At 41.1% G+C, this 23,250-nt stretch overlaps 1 protein-coding gene across 2 annotated transcripts in view; it reads right to left on the bottom strand.

Moving 5' to 3' along the window:
* Window positions 1-509: 509 nt before the first annotated feature.
* The window catches only part of LOC128693948 (RNA/RNP complex-1-interacting phosphatase), a 285,964-nt gene continuing 263,223 nt past the window's right edge, over window positions 510-23,250 (bottom strand). For both annotated transcript variants that reach the window (XM_070091000.1, XM_070090999.1), the window contains exons 5-9: window positions 17,794-17,840; window positions 13,073-13,133; window positions 11,995-12,041; window positions 8,476-8,683; window positions 510-738 (exon numbers count right to left, since the gene is read on the bottom strand). In XM_070091000.1, the coding sequence (XP_069947101.1) occupies window positions 525-738; window positions 8,476-8,683; window positions 11,995-12,041; window positions 13,073-13,133; window positions 17,794-17,840 (577 nt within the window). In that variant the 3' untranslated portion in view covers window positions 510-524. The remainder of the gene's footprint in view (window positions 739-8,475; window positions 8,684-11,994; window positions 12,042-13,072; window positions 13,134-17,793; window positions 17,841-23,250) is intronic.

Raw genomic sequence — 23,250 nt, 5'->3', positions numbered from 1 at the left:
GAGCCCCAGTTTTGTGTGTAGTGGTGGTAGCAAAATTTTGTTTGATTCAATGAGAGGTGAATGATGAACATTTTTCATACCAGGCTCCAATGATTAACGAGGTGGCCAGTCTCTCCTGATGTAGTGGGAACCTCTTGCACGGCTGTCCCATTCACATAGAAAGCAGCAGTAGTTGGTGTATCTGCCCTGCAAGCCCCTCACATGAGCAACAACCTTTAAGTCACCACAGAGCTGGCATTGATTTTTGTTATATTTCATGCACTGCAACACATGCTTTATATTCTCATAAGTAAGAATGTGTGTGGTAAGAAACTGCCGTAAGAATGTTGGAACCTCTTGTGACGCGTAGGTGCATATTGAAAGGTAGAGCTAACAATTTTAGCCATGATATTCATTATCAGTGACCTAAAATTAGTTGGAAATTGCTACTCTCGTCTCGGAAGCATTTTGGTTGTTGACCAGTGATATAAAACAATGTGGTAAGTTCGATTGTTCATAAAACAAAACGTCCACAGTGACAAAAATCAAAAGTGTGCACATTGGCCTTTAATCAGGGTGACACTAACCACACACTCACATGTCCCACTGAAGGCGCCAGAATCATAACAGCCTCTGAAGGAGCCTTGTCGACAACCATCAATGTGCTTGTTGCCACCCAGTGGGACAGGACCCGCAGGGAGTGCCCTGGCACGGTAAGAAGCACCCTCTTTCTTGTCTCCTGTCCCCTTTGCAGCACCCCTTCAACAGCAGGCGTAAGGCATAAATAGAAAATTATAAACGGCATCTCTGGTTTACCATCCCTAATAAGAAAGGTCTATTATAATAACTACTCACTTTGATCTCATTAAGACACTCGGCCGTCTTTCACCAAAGTAAGGTATCCCCCCCAAAAAATGAAATGTTTGCCATCACTCAATAGCTGTCTTGCCAGAAGTGCATACATATCCTCCCAAATTCGTTTACAAAAGCACTGTGTCATTAGCAAAAACCAACCGTGACAACTCCCACTTTGTATTAGATTCTTTATCTTTTAATCCCACACCTCACCCTGGCATTCACTTTTACAACTGTATTCATAACTGTTAAGCCACTGTAACATCATGCATTCCTCAGGCCTACTTCTACTGAAAAATAATGTCCCTCTCTCCCACAATACCCTAACCTGAACTTATCCTCATAATAACTCTTTACTGTTTTAAGTAACCTACCAACTATATGATATATTTGCAACATCTGTCACATTGCTACCCTATCATATGCCTTTCTTAAATTCATAAAGGGAACAAAGGCTTCCTTAGCTTTATAATGTTTACATATGCTTCAATGTAAAGACTTGTTCTATATATCCCCTTTCCTTCCCAAAAACTTGTTCTTCTGTGAACCTGCTATTTTACCCTTATCTTTTCAATTACAACTACCACACACTTTACCTGGTATAATCGACAGACATATTCCTCTGTAATTCTTGCTCCTTTTTTTTGTCCCTCTTTCCTTTATACAAAGGAACTATACATTCTCTCTACCATTCCCCCCCTTTCATACATTTATTGAAATACACAAACCACTCTAAAACTACATGCCTACCTGCTCTATTTCTATCTTATCCCATCACTCCCAACTGCTCTACCCACTGCCTGATGCACCTCCCCCAACACTCACATCTGGCTCTTACTCCTGAAGATGTTATACCTACACAAATAACCCGCACATAAAAAGAGAGAAGCTTATGACGACGTTTCGGTCCGACTTGGACCATTGACAAAGTCACACTAACCAGAGGTGGAGCAGGACGGCTATATATAGGCAGGAAGAGGTGGTGGTGGTAGTAGTAGTAGTACAAGAATTGTATATAATACCGACAAGATGAAATTAAGACACATGCACAACACCCGGGCATCCCCATCATAGACGTTTCGCCATCCATCCAGCCACTGGATGGCGAAACGTCCACAACAAAGACAACCAGACGCCGCACATGTGTCTTAATTTCATCAGTAGTTGTAGAAGAAGAAGAGGTAGTAGTAGTGGTAGTGGTAGAAGTGGGAAATAAGGAAGACGAGCCAGTCAAATACAAAGGAAGGGGAGCACTGCAAGAGAGCTAGATGCCCACAGAGGGAGAGCAAGCGCACCTCTGTGCGCTTGCTCTCCACCTCCTTTCCCCTTACCACTCCTCTACTGCCAACACCTGCCTCTACTCTGTCTACTCCTTCTTCTAAGGCCTACCCTGCCCCCACCTCTTCCAAGCCCAATTCTTTCTCGCTTAACCTCAAATACTCTAAATCTGATCATGCCACTATCTGTTCTGGAAATTTACTGTACCAGATCACTGGCGCTCCTCAGCATAAAGTCTTTAAAACCAACTCAGGATTCAAACTACTTCTTGACAGACATTCTTACGAAACGTACACCTCAACCGAGACCAGACAAAAACTTCTCAATGCAGGCTTCACTATTATTTGGACTCCTGAGCACCGCGCCAAATGCACAGTGATCGCAAAACACGTAGACTATTCTCTCCTGACTGCCTATGACACAGACAAAGAAGACTTAATCAAAGACATTAGTACTAAGAACAATGTCTCTGTTGACGATATTTATAGACCTGAAAACTCTACCATCCTCAAAAGTACGCTGTTCAACTCCTTCTGACGCCTCTACACTCTTCAATCAAGGAATCCTTGCCAAGACCATCCGCATTCCTCCAAACACCCTCTTCACTCCCAAACTTTCATCCCATCACACAATGTCTGAAATGCTACAAATTCGGCCACGACAATCTCATGCACTTCCACACAAACCTGCTCCAGATGTTCAGCAACTGGCCACTTCTGGAACACTTGCAACCTCCCCTTAAATGTTCTAACTGCGGTGGGTCACACACTGCAGTTGCAAATTCCTGCCCTACTAGAAAAGACATTCTCTCCACCCTCAGAGAAAGCCAACCTCCCTCCCTCCCCAACCCCTTCCCTGCACCTCCCCCTCCTACAATACCTTCCACCCCTACCCCCAATGCCTGGGTTACCCCACGCACTTGGTCTACCCCTCCTACTCTACACACTTCAAACACCAACACACAGACTACAATCGCCTCTCCTTCTACACCTACACCCACACTAGACTACAAAACTAACTGCCAACTCGCCACTGCTGCCCACTCTGCGATGGTAATCTCTCAAGCCTACCAATCAGACTACTCACATGTCCTTAACCTAATCTTGTCCGCTAACAATCTTTCCTCTTTAATTATCCCTCCTTCCTGCTTCTCTTCTAAGCCTCCTACAACCTCTACCTCCTCCCTCTCTCCCACCCCCCCCCACTTCCTACACCCACCAGCTCTCCTCCCCCCCTACCCCTCTTCACTACTTCCACCCCTCCCACCAACACCCCTACTGCTGTTGCTATGACCACCCCTCCCCTGACCTCCTTACCCACTTCCTCATCCCCAACCAAAGCTTCCGCTTCCTCACCCAGTACCATAGCTTCCACTTCCTCATCCCCTACCAAAGCTTCCACTTCCTCTGCATCTACCTTCGCCCACTCCTCCACCACAACCAAAACTTCATCCAGGTCCAACTCCACCTCCTCCAGACAAAATCCACTCAAACCTATACCTGCCCCAACTTCTGACAGACATACAAAAGAACATAAAAACAGATCCATCTCTTCCTCCCCCTCCAGGAAACGGGTCCGTAACACATACAAACTCGCATCCACTGATGGCACCACTATCACGGGTTTTAATCCAAACTCCTCCCCCAACATTAACTTTGCTATGACGAAACCATTAAATCATGTTTAAAGTGATTCAGTTCAACGTACGTTCTTACTTTACTATTAGACACCTACTGGCCGAGCTCCTTGAAGCAGAGAGACCAGATATTGTTTTGCTAAACAGTACCTGCCTCAAAGCCCCTCAACGTATCCGCCATTATGGTTATACTGCACTACAGTCCCCCTATGATCCCCACGATGGGGTTGCCATCCTTGTCAAAATCCAACATAAAACACGAATCTCTCCCAATCCCTTTTATTCACCAACACTGTCTTGCAGTCAGAATACACACCCACCTTGGCCCCTTTATCTTTTTCACCACCTATGCTCGCCCAAACACTATTCTCAACATACACGACCTTTTCTTAGTCTTCAACTACACCAACACACCTACTAGCTGACATGAATGCCAAACACACCGCCTTTCATCACACCAGTAACAACCAACTTGGTCACCAATTACTCAATTTCACTAACCATAAACACCTAATTCATCTCGGCCCAGACTTCAATACCTTCTTCAATCACACGGGCCAAGGCAAACCAGACATCATTCTGGCAAACCGAGCCAGCTCTCTATTTCAACACTACATCTCACCTGGCCCTATTACAGGCTCTGATCACATCCCAGTCATCTTGCACATCTCCTCCAACCCTATCCTCATTCCAACCACACCTTCCTTCTCCTACAAGAACGCTGACTGGGATGCTTTCAAACAACACATAGACAATATTAACCTCACCTATGACTACAACAACAAACCTATCTCTGACATCGATACTCAACTTGATCTCATCCAGGACACCATTACACAAGCAGCCAACAACGCAATACCAAAGAAAACTCACACCACTCGTTATTCCTTCAAACCGTCACTCAGAACAAGAAGACTAATTATCTGCTACCACAACCGCTTCCTCTACAACACAGATTTAATCAAGTTCGAATAGATCTCACTTACCTTAGAAACAACATTCTACACAGTCTAGACCAAGACCACAACAATCACTGGTCACAACTCATACAACAAGCTGACAAACAGCGTATTAAAAACACTAAAGCCTTCTGGAACTTTATCAAAAAAATAAGAGGCACTACTCCCACCAACAAATTCAAACACATCACCCACAACAACACACACATCTCAGACCCGCAGGCTGCTACCAACATCTTCAAACACATCTGGGAGAACATCTTCCACCCTCACCGACCTCACCCTAACATTATTCAACACATTCAGAACATAGAACACTGGAACACTGCACACACACCAGATAGCCACATTCATCTAGACTCTCTTACCTCCTCCCAAGAACTCGACACTCCTTTCACCAACACAGACATTAAAACTCTCCTCAGACACCTTCCTCCCAAGGCTCCTGGCGCCTCTGGCCTAAACCATATTATCCTAAAACACCTTCCTGGCTCTATCATTACTGCCTACACAAACCTCCTCAATGCCTCCCTTGCCTCTGGATACTTCCCTTCCCTCTTCAAAGCTGCTACTGCTATCCTCCTTCCTAAACCCAAAAAAGACCACTCTGATCCTAGAAACTATCGCCCTATCAGCCTCCTCGAAACTTTAGGAAAACTCTTTGAAAAACTCATCAACCATCGCCTTCGCAGATACCTGGAACACAACTCTCTACTTTCTGATGGTCAGTTTGGCTTCAGAACACACAGATCCACACAAGATGCCATTAACATCATTCTCAACTACATCCACATAAACACAGAACAAAGAAACAGGACAGCCCTGGTTGCAAAAGACGTTGAAAAAGCTTTTGACACTGGCACCAAGGGCTCAAGTACAAACTCTGCACTAACTTTAACCTGCCTCTCACTACTCGTAAACTCCTCTGCAACTTCCTAGACAGCCGTACCATGAGAATCAAATTCCAAGGCTGTTACTCTGACTACTTCACACTAAATGCTGGAGTACCCCAGGGATCTGTCCTCTCCCCTACCCTCTACATTTTATACACTAACGACATTCCAACACCTGTATACCAAAACTCCATCACACTAGCCTATGCAGACGACATTACACAACTTATCACTCATGCCAATATAGATACACTCACACACAAAACACAAAATGAGGTCGACAGGATAGCCATCTGGGAACAAAAATGGAGAATCAAACCCAATGCAGCTAAATCCAGCATTACATATTTTAACTACAGAAAACGTGATCCTCCATTACCTGTCGAGCTCAGAACAGCTGACACCCGCACTTACATCCCCATGACACAATCTGTCACTGTCCTTGGCGTTAATCTTGACTACCTTCTACGCTTACACAGACACATTCACTCAAGGCATGCAATAGCTAGTAAGGCCCTTGCGGGCCTCTACAAGCTGAAACATGCCTCTCAACGCACCAAACTACACCTCTACAAATCCCTTATACGTCCTCTGATAACTTACTCTCCTCTAGCCCTCTCTCTTGCAGCAAAAACAAACTTAAACTGCAGCGTGTCCAGAACAAGGCACTGCGCTGGGTGCTTGATGTCAGATGGGAGGACTTCGCCACATGCGAGTCTCTACATGCCCAGTTAGACATCCCTGCGCTGAATCTGTACTGGAAGACGCTCAGTGACAGACAGATTGACAAACTTGTGACACGACATGACTACTGGACCTCTCTCCTTGACGAAGACATTCGCAGACCCACAAACCAACACAACCTTTTCTACTCCTTGCATGATCCTGCTCCTAACCCTATTTACAAATAACCTTGGATTCTCCGAGAGGTACCTTCTATGACAGGTACCATTCTCTGATCCACGTTCGCCTTGCCCTTTGGGTTAAGACATGGCTCAGTTCTACACTCCTCTCTAGCTCTAAACGTCGCATGTCCCTTCATTCCCGCTCACCCCACCGGAGTCCCAACAGAAGAGCCTGAATTTCTCTTCTCAATATCTGTCCCACGATCGCCTCGCTGCTGGGTTAAGCCCTGGCTCTATTTCTACGACTAAGAACACTCCTCTCCAGCACTATTCTTCGTCTGAACTGTCATTCCCGCTGATCCCATTTGGGATCTTACCTGAACTTTCGTTCGTACCTCTGGTTAGTGTGACTTTGTCAATGGTCCAAGTCGGACCAAAACGTCGTCGTAAGCTTCTCTCTTTTATGTGCGGGTTATTTGTGTATCGTTCCAGTCACGGTATTGTGCCTTTTTTGTTATTTATGTTATACCTCTTGGCCCAATGCATGAAATCACTGCCTCCTTCTCCATCAACATTTAACAGCTCCTCAAAATATTCCCTCTATCTTCCCAGAATCTCCACCTCTGCATCTAATAACTCCTCTGTAGATGAATGGTTCAGAGAACCGACATGTTGATAAATTAGACACATGTGCAACTCTTGGGTATCTTTATTGAGGAAACGTTTCGCCATACAGTGGCTTCATCAGTCCATACAAAGGAGAATTTTGAAGAACAGGAGGAGAATGAGGTAATCAGTCCCTCAACCTTGAGTCGATGTGGTCAGTCCATCAATCTTGAATAGAATACGGCATACGTGCGGAGAAGGAGCTTATAAACCGTTGGTAGGAGAGGTACAGCAGTCATAGGTGGTGTCACATTTGTTCAATGTGGAAGTAGGTCGTGCCCAAGAATTAGGCACGCGAAGAATTCCCAAGTATTAAGATCCCAAGAAGTTGCAGTGTCTGACAGGTTTGTAGATGAATGGTTCAGAGAACCGACATGTTGATAAATTAGTATGGACTGATGAAGCCACTGTGTGGCGAAACGTTTCCTCAATAAAGATACCCAAGAGTTGCACATGTGTCTAATTTATCAATAACTCCTCTGTTGTGTTTTTAACCGTAAAGTCCATTCATTCCTTAGGCTCTCAACTTACTAATCTCACTCAAAAAGGTTTCTTATTCCCAGCAAAATCTGTTGGTAAAACTCACCTACTCTCATATGCTCCCCTGTTACAATCACTTCTTTGTAAAAACCTCTCATATGCTAACTTTTCCTCTCTTAACACACTCTTTACCTCGTCATTCCACCTATCATTCTTCTTCCATCCCACTGCACACTAATACTTCATTCTTAAATCTACCCCATACCTATATTCTCTGTAGCTCACCTTTTTCTCAACAGTTGCTTATATATTACCCTAACTACCTCCTTTAATTTATAAACTTTTACTCACTGTTGACATTCTCCTTGTATCTTATTAACCTGTAGCTACAACTAAATAATGATCTGATATATCTGTCGCCTCTCTAAAAACATGCATATCCAGAAGTCTTCCCATTAACCTTTTATTTACTAAAACACAGTCTAACAAACTGCTGTCATTATGTCCTATATTGAATCTATACCTTGATTCCACAGCTTAAACATTTAGACCTTGGCCATATTATAATAAAATCCTGTCTATTCTAGACCTTTTTTCTTTACCAGAGAGCCAACACCTATTTTCGTCCAAATCCACTTTATTACCGAATTATTTTCATGAAAGCACCAAGCACGAACACTGCAACAATGCTATTAAAAGAAAAGACCTTAAAGACAGGTATACAGTATGGCACGGCAGCCTGGCTTAATCAGTTCACAACCCCAAATTGGAAATGGAAAACAGATGAAACTTCAGTTTGTTGTGGGCTATTATCAACAATAACTGAAGCATCACATACAATAGTTTCCATTACCAGACCCAACAAATATTCAGCATATGCTTACTTGAGATATTTGTCAAGGGAAGGTCTTCTTATGCTTGTAGAGGTCCCATCGGGCGAGTTGGAGGTGAAAGGGTTTATAGTGGTAATAGCTGAACCTTTTTGAACATCAACAGAAACCACTGGAATCGCCTCGTTAATCCACTCCGCTTTCCTGAGGTCTGCCAAGTAGTTCTCTCGCTCCTGTGCATGGCCACGTGCACTGTTGTAGTCTGTAAAGAGAGGGGAAGTGTGTGTACAAGTGATAGGCATGGTGTTGAGGTAGGAAGGAGGTATGGTATGTAGATTATGAGAGAGGGAATGATGATGTGTAGTGTGTAGATGGCAGGATTGGGTGTAGGAGAAAAAGGGATGGGGTTCAGGAATAGAGGTATGGGGTTGGTGCAGGGAAGAACATCACATCTGACCTCAACTACTAAATACACAGTTGCTCAGATGGTCAAAAAGTACCTTGAGTTTTATCCGTCACTGAACAAGATCCGAGTTTAACCTTGTTAACAATGAACAAGAACCAAGTTGACCTGCTTGACTGTAATTTCAACATCATGAATTAAGTGCAGCAATAGTATAAAACCCACACTTTAAACTGTGCAAGACAATTTCTCTAAGTTGTCCTTTACACAAAACACACATAAGCTAGGCAGGGTTCACCTTGTTAAACTAGAGTCAATCATTAAGTCATACCATTGATGGAATGATGTGATGTCTTCTCCATACCACCATTGTATACAACACGTGTTTATTTGAGTTACTGTCGCCTTCCTGTCAGCTGGACCTAATCTGGTCATTCTCCTTTGACCACTAACAAGGTGTCTTTGTCCACAGAACTGCAGCTCAGTGGATTTTTGTACAGTTCTGTAAACTTTAGAGACTGCTGTGCATGAAAATTCCATGGTCAAAGACACTTTAATTATATTCGATTATTTACGATTAGTTCCGAGAGTTTTTCTACTCCCGGAGCCTGGCATGGGATGTTCGTCTTAGTGCTTGCCTGGTCAACCAGACTGTTGCTGCTGGCCCACATATCCAACACAACCTGGTTGATCTGGGACCTTGTAAAGATACTTGTCCAGTTTGCTCTTGACGACTTATACACTAGTCCCAGTAGTATTTCTGATATCTTCATTTAAGATGTTGAATAGTCTGGGCACATGGACATTGATAGTGTTCCCTTACTGTGCCCACGGCACCCCTGCTTTTTGGGTTAATTTTGCACTTCCTCCCTTATCTCCCACCCCAGTATGTTATGGCAATGTGCAGATTTGCCATAACATTATCATGTCTTTCATCTGCTCCAGTGAGTACATATTTAGAAAGTTAAACATTCCTAGTAATTTAAATGCTTTACTGGTTCTATGTGGGCCATAAATGACCTATCTGTTCCAGTTTTGATATCTCTCCCCCCTAATCTCCTAAGCTGAAGTTGTCGCCTTCAAAGTACTACCTCTTTGAGAGGCTAGATACTGATCCCAGTAAATATTTGTCAGAAGTAGGACCTTTCTGCTTTAAAGCTATGTTGAACTGGGTTGTTTATTTTCATGCTTTTCCATAAAATCATCAAGACGGCATCTTTGTACCCTCTCAAGGATGTTTTGATATGTCATTATTACTTCTAAAATTTCACCGCAATCTGATAATTTTCTCCCCCCCCCCACACAAAAAAAAGTGCTTGTGCTGGTGACACAATTTTGACAGCAAATAAACTGCATGTGGCTACCAAGACGTACTCGTTGTCTACATCAGTGTTGTTTACCAAGGCTCGTAAGAGCTAATGAGGAAAGATAAGTGGACGTAGCTAGCATTAACTGATGCAACAGTTCAGCCCTGAGGTGAAGCTAGGTGTCCAGGGTACATCAGCTGAGAAGCCAGGTGTACAGGCGAGAGGCCAGGTGCCCAGTGTACACCAGGGAAGGCAGGGTACACCAGGGAAGGCAGGGTACACCAAGGAAGGCGGCGTACACCAGGAAGGAGGTTGAGTTATGACGGCTTAAATCACTTGGGTAACAATAGTGGGAGCTGGAGGGATCTGTGGCGGAGTTCATCAGACTGACACTGGACGAGGCAAGTGTGATTACTATCATGATGGACAGCCAGCACACCTTCACTCTGTTGTCATACACATCACATATTACAAAGCTGCTGCAATACTTTTCAAGCTACCGCAGCCGCTTGCAAGCTACTGCAGCCGCTTGCAAGCTACTGAAGCTGCCTGCAAGCTAAGTTGAGCTGCTACTCCACTGATAAAGGTTCACATAAGCTATATTCTCCTAGGAACATTTGGATTAATTACACTGTAGTATGCAGCACTGAATGACCCATACGAGTTTGGAGCCTTGTGAATAAACAGTACGCTGTCGTATTAAAGATTAAGAAAATGCTAAGCTATATGAAGAACATTTATCCTGATGTTAGTAGCAACGCCATAATGAATATACAACGTAAATGCAGCTCATCTTCAAATATACCGCACGATTTTGACCCGAGTTTTGGTAACATATCAGGCCACAGGAGTGGCAAAGTTACTCATTAATGTTAACCAGTAAACAAAAATTAACAAGCTATTGTCTAGACGCCTCTTAAGTGTCAGGGAAGATACAGGTTTGTTCTCATAATGATTGTGCAATGGAAGACATAAGAACAAGCTATGCCATGCTAGAACTAGCAAGGCACACATCAACGAGAAGTCTCTCAGGCGCGAGCGTTACCAGACCTAATTAAAAAAAAATATATATAACTCAAATTCTTGAGAACACGACACTCCTGGCCATCGCATATCCCCCCCCCCGGGCATAGCTATATGACCACCCTTTCGGGTTTAGCGCTTATGGATGAATGGTTCAGAGAACCATTATTATTGAGAACATGAAATGTTGACCACTAATAGATTTAGAATTAATATTTAAAAGTAGGAGGCAACCAAGCTCATGTTTATTGCAACACTACTTATCTATAAATTTTTCTACATTGGTAGTGTATATTGTGATTTTTTTTTTCAGCCTGGGACAACATTAAAACAATCATATGCTCACAGTAGTCGAACCTTAGCTCGCTGTACTTTCTCTTAACTACCAATTTATGGCTTTCAAGATCCGATTATATCTACTTTTGAAACTGTAAATGATATTTGCCTCTATCATCTCTCATCTCTTCGAACAGTCCATTCCACTCACCACTCTGAGATTTAAGGAGAAATTACTGATGTTCCTGTGGCTCGTCCGAGTTTTTAGCTGTTAGATATCTGCTTCCCCTGGTTCACTCTCTATGTCAGCCTGTTCCTATCTTAGCTAATTTCGCGCCATGTTTATGTCGTCCCTGATCCACCTTTCTGAAGGTTGTAGAGTTCTGTAAATCTCTCTTAACAGTCCATCTCGATAAGTTCCGGTACCAACCTCGTCGCTAACTTAAAGTTTTTACAATTTCTTTGCATTCATTGATCAGGTGCGGCTTTGGTATGCATACAAGAGCAAACAAAGTAGCACATACAACAAATAGTGTATAAATACAATAAAAAGTTAATCCTTACCTGCAATAGCTTGATCTGAAGGTATACGTAACTGCTGTATCATGTACCTAGAAAATGCAAGGAACATAAATTACAATACAGAAAGCAACAAGGAGACGTAACGGTCAAGAACACTGTACAGAGTAACAAGGAGGCACAGAGTATAACAACAATACATGGGCAGACTTTAGGGAGAAAACATTCAGATAACAGTAAATATCAAGCGATTACATATCGGTGAAGGGCTCTTGATCTGAAGAATTGGAGCTAGCCCTTCCACCCCCTTCCCAATGAATAATAATGAAAGAAACTGCACATTGACGTCTATACTATTTGCTGAAGAAAATATTCCCATAACATTCACATCATTAGTTAATTATATTCTATTATTTTTAATGCTTGACACACACAGACCAAAGTTATTATACTTGATTACTTCTTTCAGAGTACTTTCTTTGGCTAATTTATCAACTTTATCGTGTAGGAATGTCAGTGCGAGATGGAATCCTTGAGAACTGCATATTCATTCCCTTCTCTTGGTTTTCTAAATATCTTGACCTGGCTTCCCCAACGTGCATATTGCTGGTGGTTGTGCGAGTCAAGTACATTTAGTAAAAATATATTAAAAAATGATCGAACAATCAAGCTCATTTTCATAAGTATTAATGACATTAGAATGACAAATAGTTCAATTTGTAATATACCTATGACTGATTTCGAGACTTGCCTGGTCAACAAGCTGTTGCTGTAATGTATAATTCCAGTTGTTAATTTCTATGCCCAGCTCAGCATGGGTCCAGCCCGTAAACTCTTGTTTAGATATTTCAAAGCACATAACTTGTGCTACTTGCCAAGAGTTAGACTAGTTATCGCAGTGACTTACACTGCCCTGCTGGTGTAGTGACCTTTATTCTCCTGCTAAAATAATTTATACTGTTCTTTTAGTTTACTAACTTACACTGTTCTGTATACCATTATACATAAGAGGAGTAAAGAGTTGGGGACTTACCAGGTTTTAAATAAAAGACAAATGCACAAGGAAACAGAAGGTCTACGCTTAATATCAAACAACTCTAACAAAGATTAGTTAGGTACTCACCTACATATCATGTAGCCGGTGCGGTTGAGGCCGTGGGTACAGTGCACGCCAATAAGCTTCTCTGTGGGAAGAACACACAAGAGTTATCAAAGTATGACAATATCATGCAGCAGTTACAAGTAGTAGTAATATCCTAATCTCTAATGAAAGTAATATGAGTACGGAAATTATTAAAGCCTACAAAGCGACTCTAAAGAAAAGCCTGTGATGTACACCTGTGATCGATTTCGAGTCTTCCTAGTCCAGCAGCCCGGCCTGGGGCCAGGGTTATCTGTTAATTTCCTGGTCAATCAGGCTGTTGCTGTAGGCCACCCACTGTAAAGTAGCCATCAAAGAGTAACCAAGGCATAATTATGATCAACCAACCAGTAACAAGCTACAATGTTCAACCAACTATTAACAAACCTCAATGGTCAATTAACCAATAACACAAACGCATTAAATATTCCTTCCACTTCCCTAAGCAATGGCCCTCCAAGCCTTCATCTACTTGCTTCTCTAGACACCTGTATTCTACATTTCCCTGAATACTATGCCTCAATCGTCCATATACTTGTCTAAGCATTTACTGCTTTACCCACAAACAGCCATCTGCCACAATTTAACAGCGAAGAAATTAGCAACAGCCACGGTGGCGGCGGCGTTGCTTTTATCCCCGCCCAAAAATAAAAAAAAATGTATAGGTAAAAACCTGGGCCATTCTCCAGGTGATCAATTCAATTTATACCCAGCCGCCCTCTTAGGGTTCAATCTGAACCCAACCAACTTGACTCAGTTTCTCCTACATTTCATTCTTTTAAATATTTGCATTACATTAGCAAATTTAAACATTCTAAACGACTCGACGCGTGTGTTTGCAAAAGTACTTTCTGAAGCTCAAGTCATGTACTCCAGAAATGAGAGTCATGTACTCCTGGTATGATACTGACATGCACCCCTGGTATGATACCGACGTGTACTCCTGGTATGATACCAACATGCACTCCTGGTATGATGACATGCACGCCTGGTATGATGACATACCACTCCTGGTATGATACTCTAAGATTTTCAGGACATTGTTATAGTCCAGGGTGCTTCAAATATCATCCAGGTGTACATTATCAAGGCTCCTCCTTGTCTTGGCTCCAGAGAGTGCATTTCCAGTATTTTGAGGCACTTCAGTAGTTTAAGTGATTCTTTGTACATGTTCTAGCTCTGATCTCTCTCCCGCTTTGAACGGAGCCGTCAAGGCAGAACAATATTCGAAACGAGAGCCGACAAGTGATTCGAATTCTGTCATTGGCATAATTTCTTTTGTTTCGAAAATACTCATTATCGACCATGTCTTTTTTTTTTTTTTTTTTTTTTTAGCCTCGTGGCTAGGTTAGGTAAGGTTCGTCAGAAAACAGGACAAGTGTTTTCTGACGCGGGTCTTAGTCAGATGACCCGCCGCTGGAGCTTTTGGTCATCTGACCGAAGCCTTCCGCTGGCTTATCGGTCCACCCCTTTAAAAATCATAGTTATAACCATTTATTGAGCGTTGTGGCATTTGCCTATTATGTTTTCTAAATGTTAAGTCATCCAACATTATTGTACGAAAGTGTTTTGCATGATCCTGTCGTTCTATTTTCTTAGAATTTTCCCGTGTCTTCTAGTGAGGCGATTTTCATGTTTATTTTTAAACTGCCATCAAGGATGATACAAACTTGTGGTTAGTGTTTGCCTAAGTCTGTTATGAGGATGAGAAAAAGCCGGAGGAATAATTTTAATGCATTCCAACACAATAAATAAAACCCTAGTTATGTCTGCTAACTTCACAAAAGTTTTAGAAGTCACGCCGTTAATAATAATTATGTCTCTCATAATTGAATTTACCCCACGAGCTTCAAGTCAATAATTACATGACATATTGATTGTGAGAGTGCATTTTCCTTTTGTCCTCGTGGCTGAAAACAGAGAACCATTTATACATAAATTTTAAAAGAATAAATTGTATTCAAGTTGTTAACAAACCAAATGAAGCGTGCCAACACTCGAAGCCGTCAATATGTTTGTAAGGATCAACTGCACTGCTTGATAATGTTGACTCAATGAATAGTCACATCTTGCAGCAAAGACCCTACTAATGTTGTTTCAGTATGCACGCCTGCAAACCCTTCCTCCCCACTTTCTAAAACTGGCATCGACACTACTCACGCCGCGCACTGCGTGCGCGCCCGCACACACAAACACACTAAACTAATCTTTAGTGACTCCAGTAGCAAGGTACACTAGCACATGCCCAAACAAGGAGAGGAGGGCATAGCATACTTTTATGGTCGTGGCCAAGTCTTGACCAAACAACTTTATACAGGTGTGAGTCCCAGTTGCATAAGAGCCTACAAATAGCACTTAGATTTTTGTATCTGTATGTCAACAATCACTTTCCCTGCAATTTCCTGTGTATCCCCAGACATCACCATTTTCCTCCTACAGACGCTCTTTGTCTTACTGATGTTTTACCACTTCTCTTACCTGAAGGATACCCGAACACGATTCCGGGGAGGTCATCGCTCCCGCGAACCGGTCCTACACCAGGCCCCCTGGATGATGGATTGATCAATTAGGCTGCTGGTACTAGCCGCATATACAGGCTCCGCAAATGACGTTGAACCATTACTAATATGCTATAGAATTTCTAGTAACAATACAAAAAACTAATTCCATCTTTTTTTTAATTATGAATACGTGAATACTATCGAGACATTCACTGGACACTAAAGAGAGCGAGAGAGATGCAACTATGCGGCGAGAAGCTAATGATTTAAAGTTGAACGTGAAGGAAAGTCCAGTGATAAGACGATTAGCTTTCTCTTGAATTGCATCGAATATTTTAGTTAAGGAGCGTCCCAAATGTGAAAGCAGTCTTCTAGTGTTGAAGTAACTGAAAAGTTATATATCTTTTGAACTAGACACTGTTTACTTGACAAGCTTCTTGAAGATGCTCTTAGTAAAAACTGTTGAGAATTAAATTGCAGAGAGCAAAATTTAGCGAAAGCTGCAAAAGGCCACGACTGAAGTATGAAGAGAGTAACGTACTGGAAACAAAGAAGTCACAAAGAATCATATAGGAAGGAACGCTTCTCTAAAATCGAAAAATAGACAGGAGTAGGCATCATAACAAACCAATCTTCCGAGGCATAAAATGGAATAAATTAGGGAGAGAGGTTGAGGAAGATTGTATACATATATACAAGCAGGTACGAGAAAACTCAAGGATGGTCTACTATACCAGGCGAATGAATTAATATAGAGACCAAGAGCTGAAGCCCAATTCACACAGGTAAAGACAGACGAGTACATACTTATCAGCAACCCTTCAGCAGGGGAAAATAACTTGTGTTCCACCAAATACATTTGCTCAGCCGTGGCCCTTCAAGGATGGTGCCTTGAAAGCTGGTGAAAGGCTCATACTCCAATCCTCTGATCAAACTTGATTCCCCCTTCCTCTAATTCCCCCGACGCTATATGGCCCGTACTGGTTTAGCGCCACCCCTTAAATAAGAATAATAATGCTCAACGTACATAAGACTAATCTCCCTCACTAGCCCCATCCTCACCAGAGCCCTCTGCATCTTCAGCCGAGGAGATATGACCATGCTCTCCATCAACACCAACAGTGAGGGAGACTAAACTCTTCCCAAACTCTCGCAGCCCCGGCCGCCCCACCAACCCGGGGAGCCCCATAGCTCACAGCTGAGAGCATTCGACTGAATCTAAAGGACCAGGGTTCGATTCCATGGCATGGATAAACTTATGTCGGCCTTTTTTTTTTTTTTAGCCCTTGCTGTCCCCGCCCACTTAGCATTAAAAATAGGTATTTCCCTGTTAGCCGACTGCTGTGGGTTGCTTTCTGGAACATAAACATATCTAGAGAACTGCAATTTTGCTGGATTGTTAGATCCTACTTAAGAAAATCGGTCGTGTGTGAAAGAAACTCCAGTGCCTGCTGGAAGTAAGTATTCAATACTGAGTAAAAGGTATCCATGTACCTAACGCTAATTTAAAAAGAAATCAACACTAGCTCTGCACCTTTAACACCTCAGTCTACCAGCACGTTTACACACACCATACAAGGGCTCAGTCACTTAGCAAGAGACGCCTCTGCACCAAATTTGTTCACTGCCCAAGACACCAATGTCAACAAATTCTCGCAGAGAACTTTTGGAAACTCCGTGACACCCAAATGCCAAGAAGCGCTTATAAACCCAAGAAATCTCTCAAAAGGCAATTTATAATAAAGATATCTTGGCAAGGGAGATCACAAATCTGGAGAATACTTAAGAGTAAGAGCCATTTACACCAAGTGAAAGTGCAAAGGTTTGTATGCGTGTGCGTTGGAAAAGACCACTCACCACGACTCCCGCATCCATGAGCAAACTGGAAGTGTGCTGGGGGGCTACGAGAGGGAGAGTAAAGGAGAGGGAGTGCATAGGCATACTGTGAACATATATTTAAAAATAGGTGAGATTTCTGATGACATCTTAACCCTAGAGTGGACAGTCATAAAAAACTGTTAAGATTTTCTACTGTAATGACATCGATTGAATTTACCTTTATTTTTAAGATTTCGCCAATTTCTTGTAATATCCGCAATATAAATCATACTCGAAGGAACAAGTACCGAGCGTTTTCTTTTTTCTTAGGGAAGGGAAAAGAATGACAATACTGTAAAGAACAAATTAACATGTGTTACTCACCATTATCCTTGTTCTGCTTAAGGAAGTTGTTCACTACATTGAAGAATCTGTAGAAGAAAAAAATATATTTTAGGTTTTCTTAGTGAATGAGTGGGTTTGGTAATTAACAGGGTATATACACAAAGAGCTGTTTATCTCTGTGTATATACAGTGAAAGTTTTATAATTACAACATACATATGGTATAATGTAATTCTCATATACCTTGCTGTAACACAAGGTTTACATCTGTGCATTTTCAACACAATGTGATTGATTCTTTGGGGACAGTGCTTTTAGGTGTAAACTCTGATTAGAGCTAAAATATCTATAGCTGTAATCAATGATAAACTCATACATTTAGTTTAATAGATACCACAATATGTACGTCGCTATTTACAATCACAACTTGTATATAAAGAACGAACGAAAATTTATTTTTGCTATTAATCCACAAAAATCATTGCGAAAAACACGAGATTAATACATATATAAAAATAAATCAATTAATGTACAACTGGATGAAATAAATCACATAATGCTATCTTAATTTTTATATGGCACTACCCGAGACAGTCGTAACACTTAGTGGCTCAGAACTGTGATTATTTACTACCTATGACGGTAAGAATATTAATGAAAGCTAGTCTCTATAAAAGTACTTGCTAAAAATTGCCAGTTTGTATATTCTCCAGAATATTAATCTGAAGAGTTTATATTCAACAGCGGAGCTAACATGCTCACATCCAGTAAACTGTAATATCCTCACACAGTAAACTGCAGCATCCTCACATCCAGTAAACTGGTGTCTAATAAGGTATTAATCGCTATAATATCAAACTATACAACAATTTAACCAACACTCTTGTAACGAAAATTATAGAATCATAAACCTTTAAACGTGTAAATTGAATAAAAAAAAATCAATAGAGTAAAACACCAGCACTACCGTGTGTAAAAACCTTATTTGCAGCTAGGGATCGTGAAGAGTCATCCATACAAGGAGTAGCAGCAATAACTACGCATCGGCAGCGGGAGAAAACCTCACTATTGACCCAAGGAGACATGTCGTAAATTGACACAAAAACGTCCTAAGTGCACCTCTGACTCTGCTAACTCTGGACGAAAATGAAGAAAATTATGATGGAAAACCATACGAAGATAGACCACACAAAGATACTATTACAAATATATGGTTCACTAACAGAATATCAAATCAGGAGGGCTACATAAATTGACGTGTTTTCAACCGTTTAAGACAAGCCTTGTATGAACTGCAGCGCAAACGCCCATATTAGACAGATATGGTTCGACAGCATTAAAAGGCCATGGAGGGATATATACCAGCATATCTCCCCCTCTCCTGCCCTGAACCCCTCCTCTTCTCTCCTCCCTCTTTGGCCTCCCTTCTTTCCTCATCTCCTCTCGCCCCCACCACTTCTTCCTATCCCTCTCCCTTCCCACTCGCCAGCCCTACGTCCCTCCCTCCCTGCCACATTCCCTTATTCCTTTTGATATTCTCCACGCTACAAAGAAACTAGAAGAGGTTCAATGTATTTTTCTGCTACAAGTTTCATAATCGACATATCATTTGGGGCTAAAAATATGAACAGATAGGGTTTGAAATGTTTCTTATACGAGGTAAACATGACGGGTCTCAGAATATTCACAAACTACTGCTTTCAATAATGCAAGGATAAACAAGGTAGTCGAGGATAAATCTCAATGTGGCCACTGCCTGCACTGTCAAGATAAGCAAAACGGTGTTCATTTTGCCCACTTGAGGCCATTTCTCAACATTATAAAGGTAAACAAAACGACCATTTTCAGCACTATAAATGTAAACAAGACGGTCATTCTCGGCGCTATGAAGGTAAATAAAGATGACCATTCTCAGTAATATAAAGATAAACAAGACCAAGACGGGGCTGCACCATGCGTTCCCTGCGGTCAATGTACACTGATGAAAAGTGTTAACCATTCTACAAGATGAGCGTTCTCTCTACTCACCAGGTATCTGGAGGGTTACGCCAACTTGATTAAATATTCTCCTAAGAGTACATAACCACATACCACACATCCTCGAAGGGCTAGCAGTATAAGTGCATCACGCATTTTATTTGTCCTCGTATTACATTTAGGACTTGTTCATGTAGTCTTTTTTAAATTGTCATAAACCGGGCTCTATACACCAGGGTGTGTGTGTGGGGGGGGGGGGTTGTCACCAAGTTGTGTGTGCCTCTACTGTTTCTCATCGACACATGAAAGACCTGGATATAATGTCAGAACTCTGAATGTGATCTCTGGAGAGAAGGCGAGAGAGATATCGTGATAATGGAGAAACTAGTCTCAAATCTGCACAGTACCATAACGTACTACATGAGGGATATCCGAAGGGTAAAATAGGCCCAGTGAAAAGCGGGGAAGTCATGCGCACGATAAGAGAATACTATGTCGACATCCGTTTGCTTACACTATAATCTGCTAACAATAAAAAATATTGCTGGAACAAGTGCAGCATTCCAGAAGAAACTGGATCACTACCTCTGCGATGCGCTTGATCAACAAGACTAATAAATATGAGAACCGGCGGTCAACAGGGAAGCCAGGCCGTGAAAAGAGCACTCGAAACAGGTCACAGGTAAACCATGGGTAAATCACAGGTAGACCCTCAGTATAGTCTTCCAAGGTGAGATTTCACTAAACCCTCGATACCTTAGTCTTCCCCACCAAGCATCGTGCCATAGGATACGTCTTGGTAGCTCCCTGACCCTTCATCAGGCTTTATCACGGCGGCATAGCCCGAACTGCCTTCCATAATGGTGAGGTCTAGAGCAGGCATCACCCGTAACTCAGGTAACATTACAGCCTCCGCCCTCCTCTCTATCTCTGTCCACTCTCATTACCCAGTATTTAGCACTCCGTCCTACAATGGACTATGGTGCGTGCCGATCACATCTCTAAGGAGGTGGGATGTATCAATAATGCCTTCATCGTTCAAGAGGCAGCCCCTTTGCTGTATGTGGCCACCCCGTCCCCTCTAGCTCAACCACAACACTGTCACACACACACACACACATATATATATATATATATATATATATATATATATATATATATATATATATATATATATATATATATATATATATATATATGTCTTGCCGAATAGGCAGAGCTTGCGATCTTGGCTTAAATAGCAACGCTCATCTTGCCATGTAGGACAAGTGAAAATTTGTGTATGCAATAATTTCGCCAAAATCATTCTGAACCTAACGAAAAAAAATATTTGATTGTGTTTGTTTAGTATTAAATTACTGTAAACGTATTTAAAATATATTTAGTTGGGTTAGGCTAAAATAAATTGCTCTTGTTATAATAAGGTTAGGTAAGTTTTCTAAGATTCTTTTAGTGCAAAATTAAAATTTTTTACATTAACATTAATGAAAAAAATATATCTTTAAACGTATAAGAGAAAATTTTAGAAAGGAGTTAATTTTAAAGGAGTTCTTGCTAATTGATCAGTTTTACATATTCGACACGACATTATATATATATATATATATATATATATATATATATATATATATATATATATATATATATATATATATATATATATATATATTCGTGCCGAATAGGCAGAACTTGCGATCTTGGCTTAAATAGCAACGCTCATCTTGCCATATAGGACAAGCAAAAATTTGTGTATGCAATAATTTCGCCAAATTCATTCTGAACCTAACGAAAAAAATATATTTCACTATGTTTGTTTAGTATGAAATTATTGTAAATAAATCTAAAATGTATTTAGTTGGGTTAGGCTAAAATAAATTGTTCTTGTTATAATAAGGTTAGGTAAGTTTTCTAAGATTCTTTTGGAGCAAAATTAAAATCTTTAAACGTATAAGAGAAAATTTTAGAAAAGACTTAATTTTAAATGAGTTCTTGCTAATTGATCAGTTTTACATATTCGGAACGACATATATATATATATATATATATATATATATATATATATATATATATATATATATATATATATATATATATATATATATATATATATATATATATATATATATATATATATATATATATATATATATATATATATATATATATATATATATATATATATATAATACAGGGAGGTACCACCTCTAGAACTGTCATGGGGATCCTCATCCTCAGAGAAAAGAATAAACTTGCTTCAGGGAAAACTCAAGGTTTTCCCTGAAGCTGTTTGAGAATTTTCTCCTACCACCCCCTATATTTCAAGTATGTTTTATTTAAAGACAAAAATACATTGGCCAAACATTCACAAAAATACAACAGAAAGCAAAACAACATAGGTAACTCAGAGCTACATCTCGAATACTTCGTCCAGCTCCCCGGCAGTGGGCAGCGTGCCCAGAATGCTGCAGGCATTTCCTCTCTGGATCGCAACACTGAGTCTCTGAAAGAGACAGCTGGTCGCCCTGTGGTCCTTGGTTTCTATGATGAGCTTTTCACCCAGCTCTTTGAGGAACTTTAGAGCACACTTGCCCCATGCTCCAAGGGTCTCCGACCCTATTGGAATGAAGTTATAGCAAGGGGGAAGGTCTTCATATTTTCGGATCTTCTGGGTCTCCCTGTGGCTGGCAGCTCCACCCCCTTCCACTACGGAGTATGGCAAGTAGGTGTCTGCCAATGTGGCAGCACAGGTGTAGTCCCAGGCAATCTGCTTTCCATCCTTCCAGGGTAGCATAGTGGCTCCATCAGGACGCTTTTGACTTCCGTCAGACCTCTGCACTTGGGGTTCTCGTTGAGCTGGGCAACGGGCTGTGGCGAGGCTTCTCTTTATGATGTCATTGACCTCCTCATGTCTGGCATACTTTCCTTCTGCTGTGTGACACACAAGACCATGAAGTCCGAATTGATCAGCTGTCGCCCTGCCGCAAATACATCTATGTTCGGTGAGGATGGGGGCGGCTAGGCGAAGAGCAACACCAATCCGAATGGCCTGTGGGTCGAGACGGGTGCCCAGGGAGGAATTGGGAACAGCTAACAGGAAATCTCCTGAGTGTGGTGCCTTCACTGCCAGGAGACGAGCTTTGTCCTTTCCTGAAGCAATATATGCAATAAGATCACAGTAAACAGGTGATTTCAGAATATGCAAAACAACCACTGTGAAAGAATAGAGAAATTCCAAGCGCTTTCGTGACTACTCACATTATCAAGGAACTATGTTCCTTGATAATGTGAGTAGTCACGAAAGCGCTTGGAATTTCTCTATTCTTTCACAGTGGTTGTTTTGTATATATATATATATATATATATATATATATATATATATATATATATATATATATATATATACATATATACATATACATATATACATATACATATATACATATATATATACACATATATATATACATATATATATAAATATATATATATATATATATATATATATATATATATATACATA

The sequence above is a fragment of the Cherax quadricarinatus genome, chromosome 33, assembly GCF_038502225.1.
Source record: "Cherax quadricarinatus isolate ZL_2023a chromosome 33, ASM3850222v1, whole genome shotgun sequence".
Taxonomy (NCBI): Eukaryota; Metazoa; Arthropoda; class Malacostraca; order Decapoda; family Parastacidae; genus Cherax; species Cherax quadricarinatus.
This window is presented reverse-complemented; position numbering and strand designations above follow the sequence as displayed.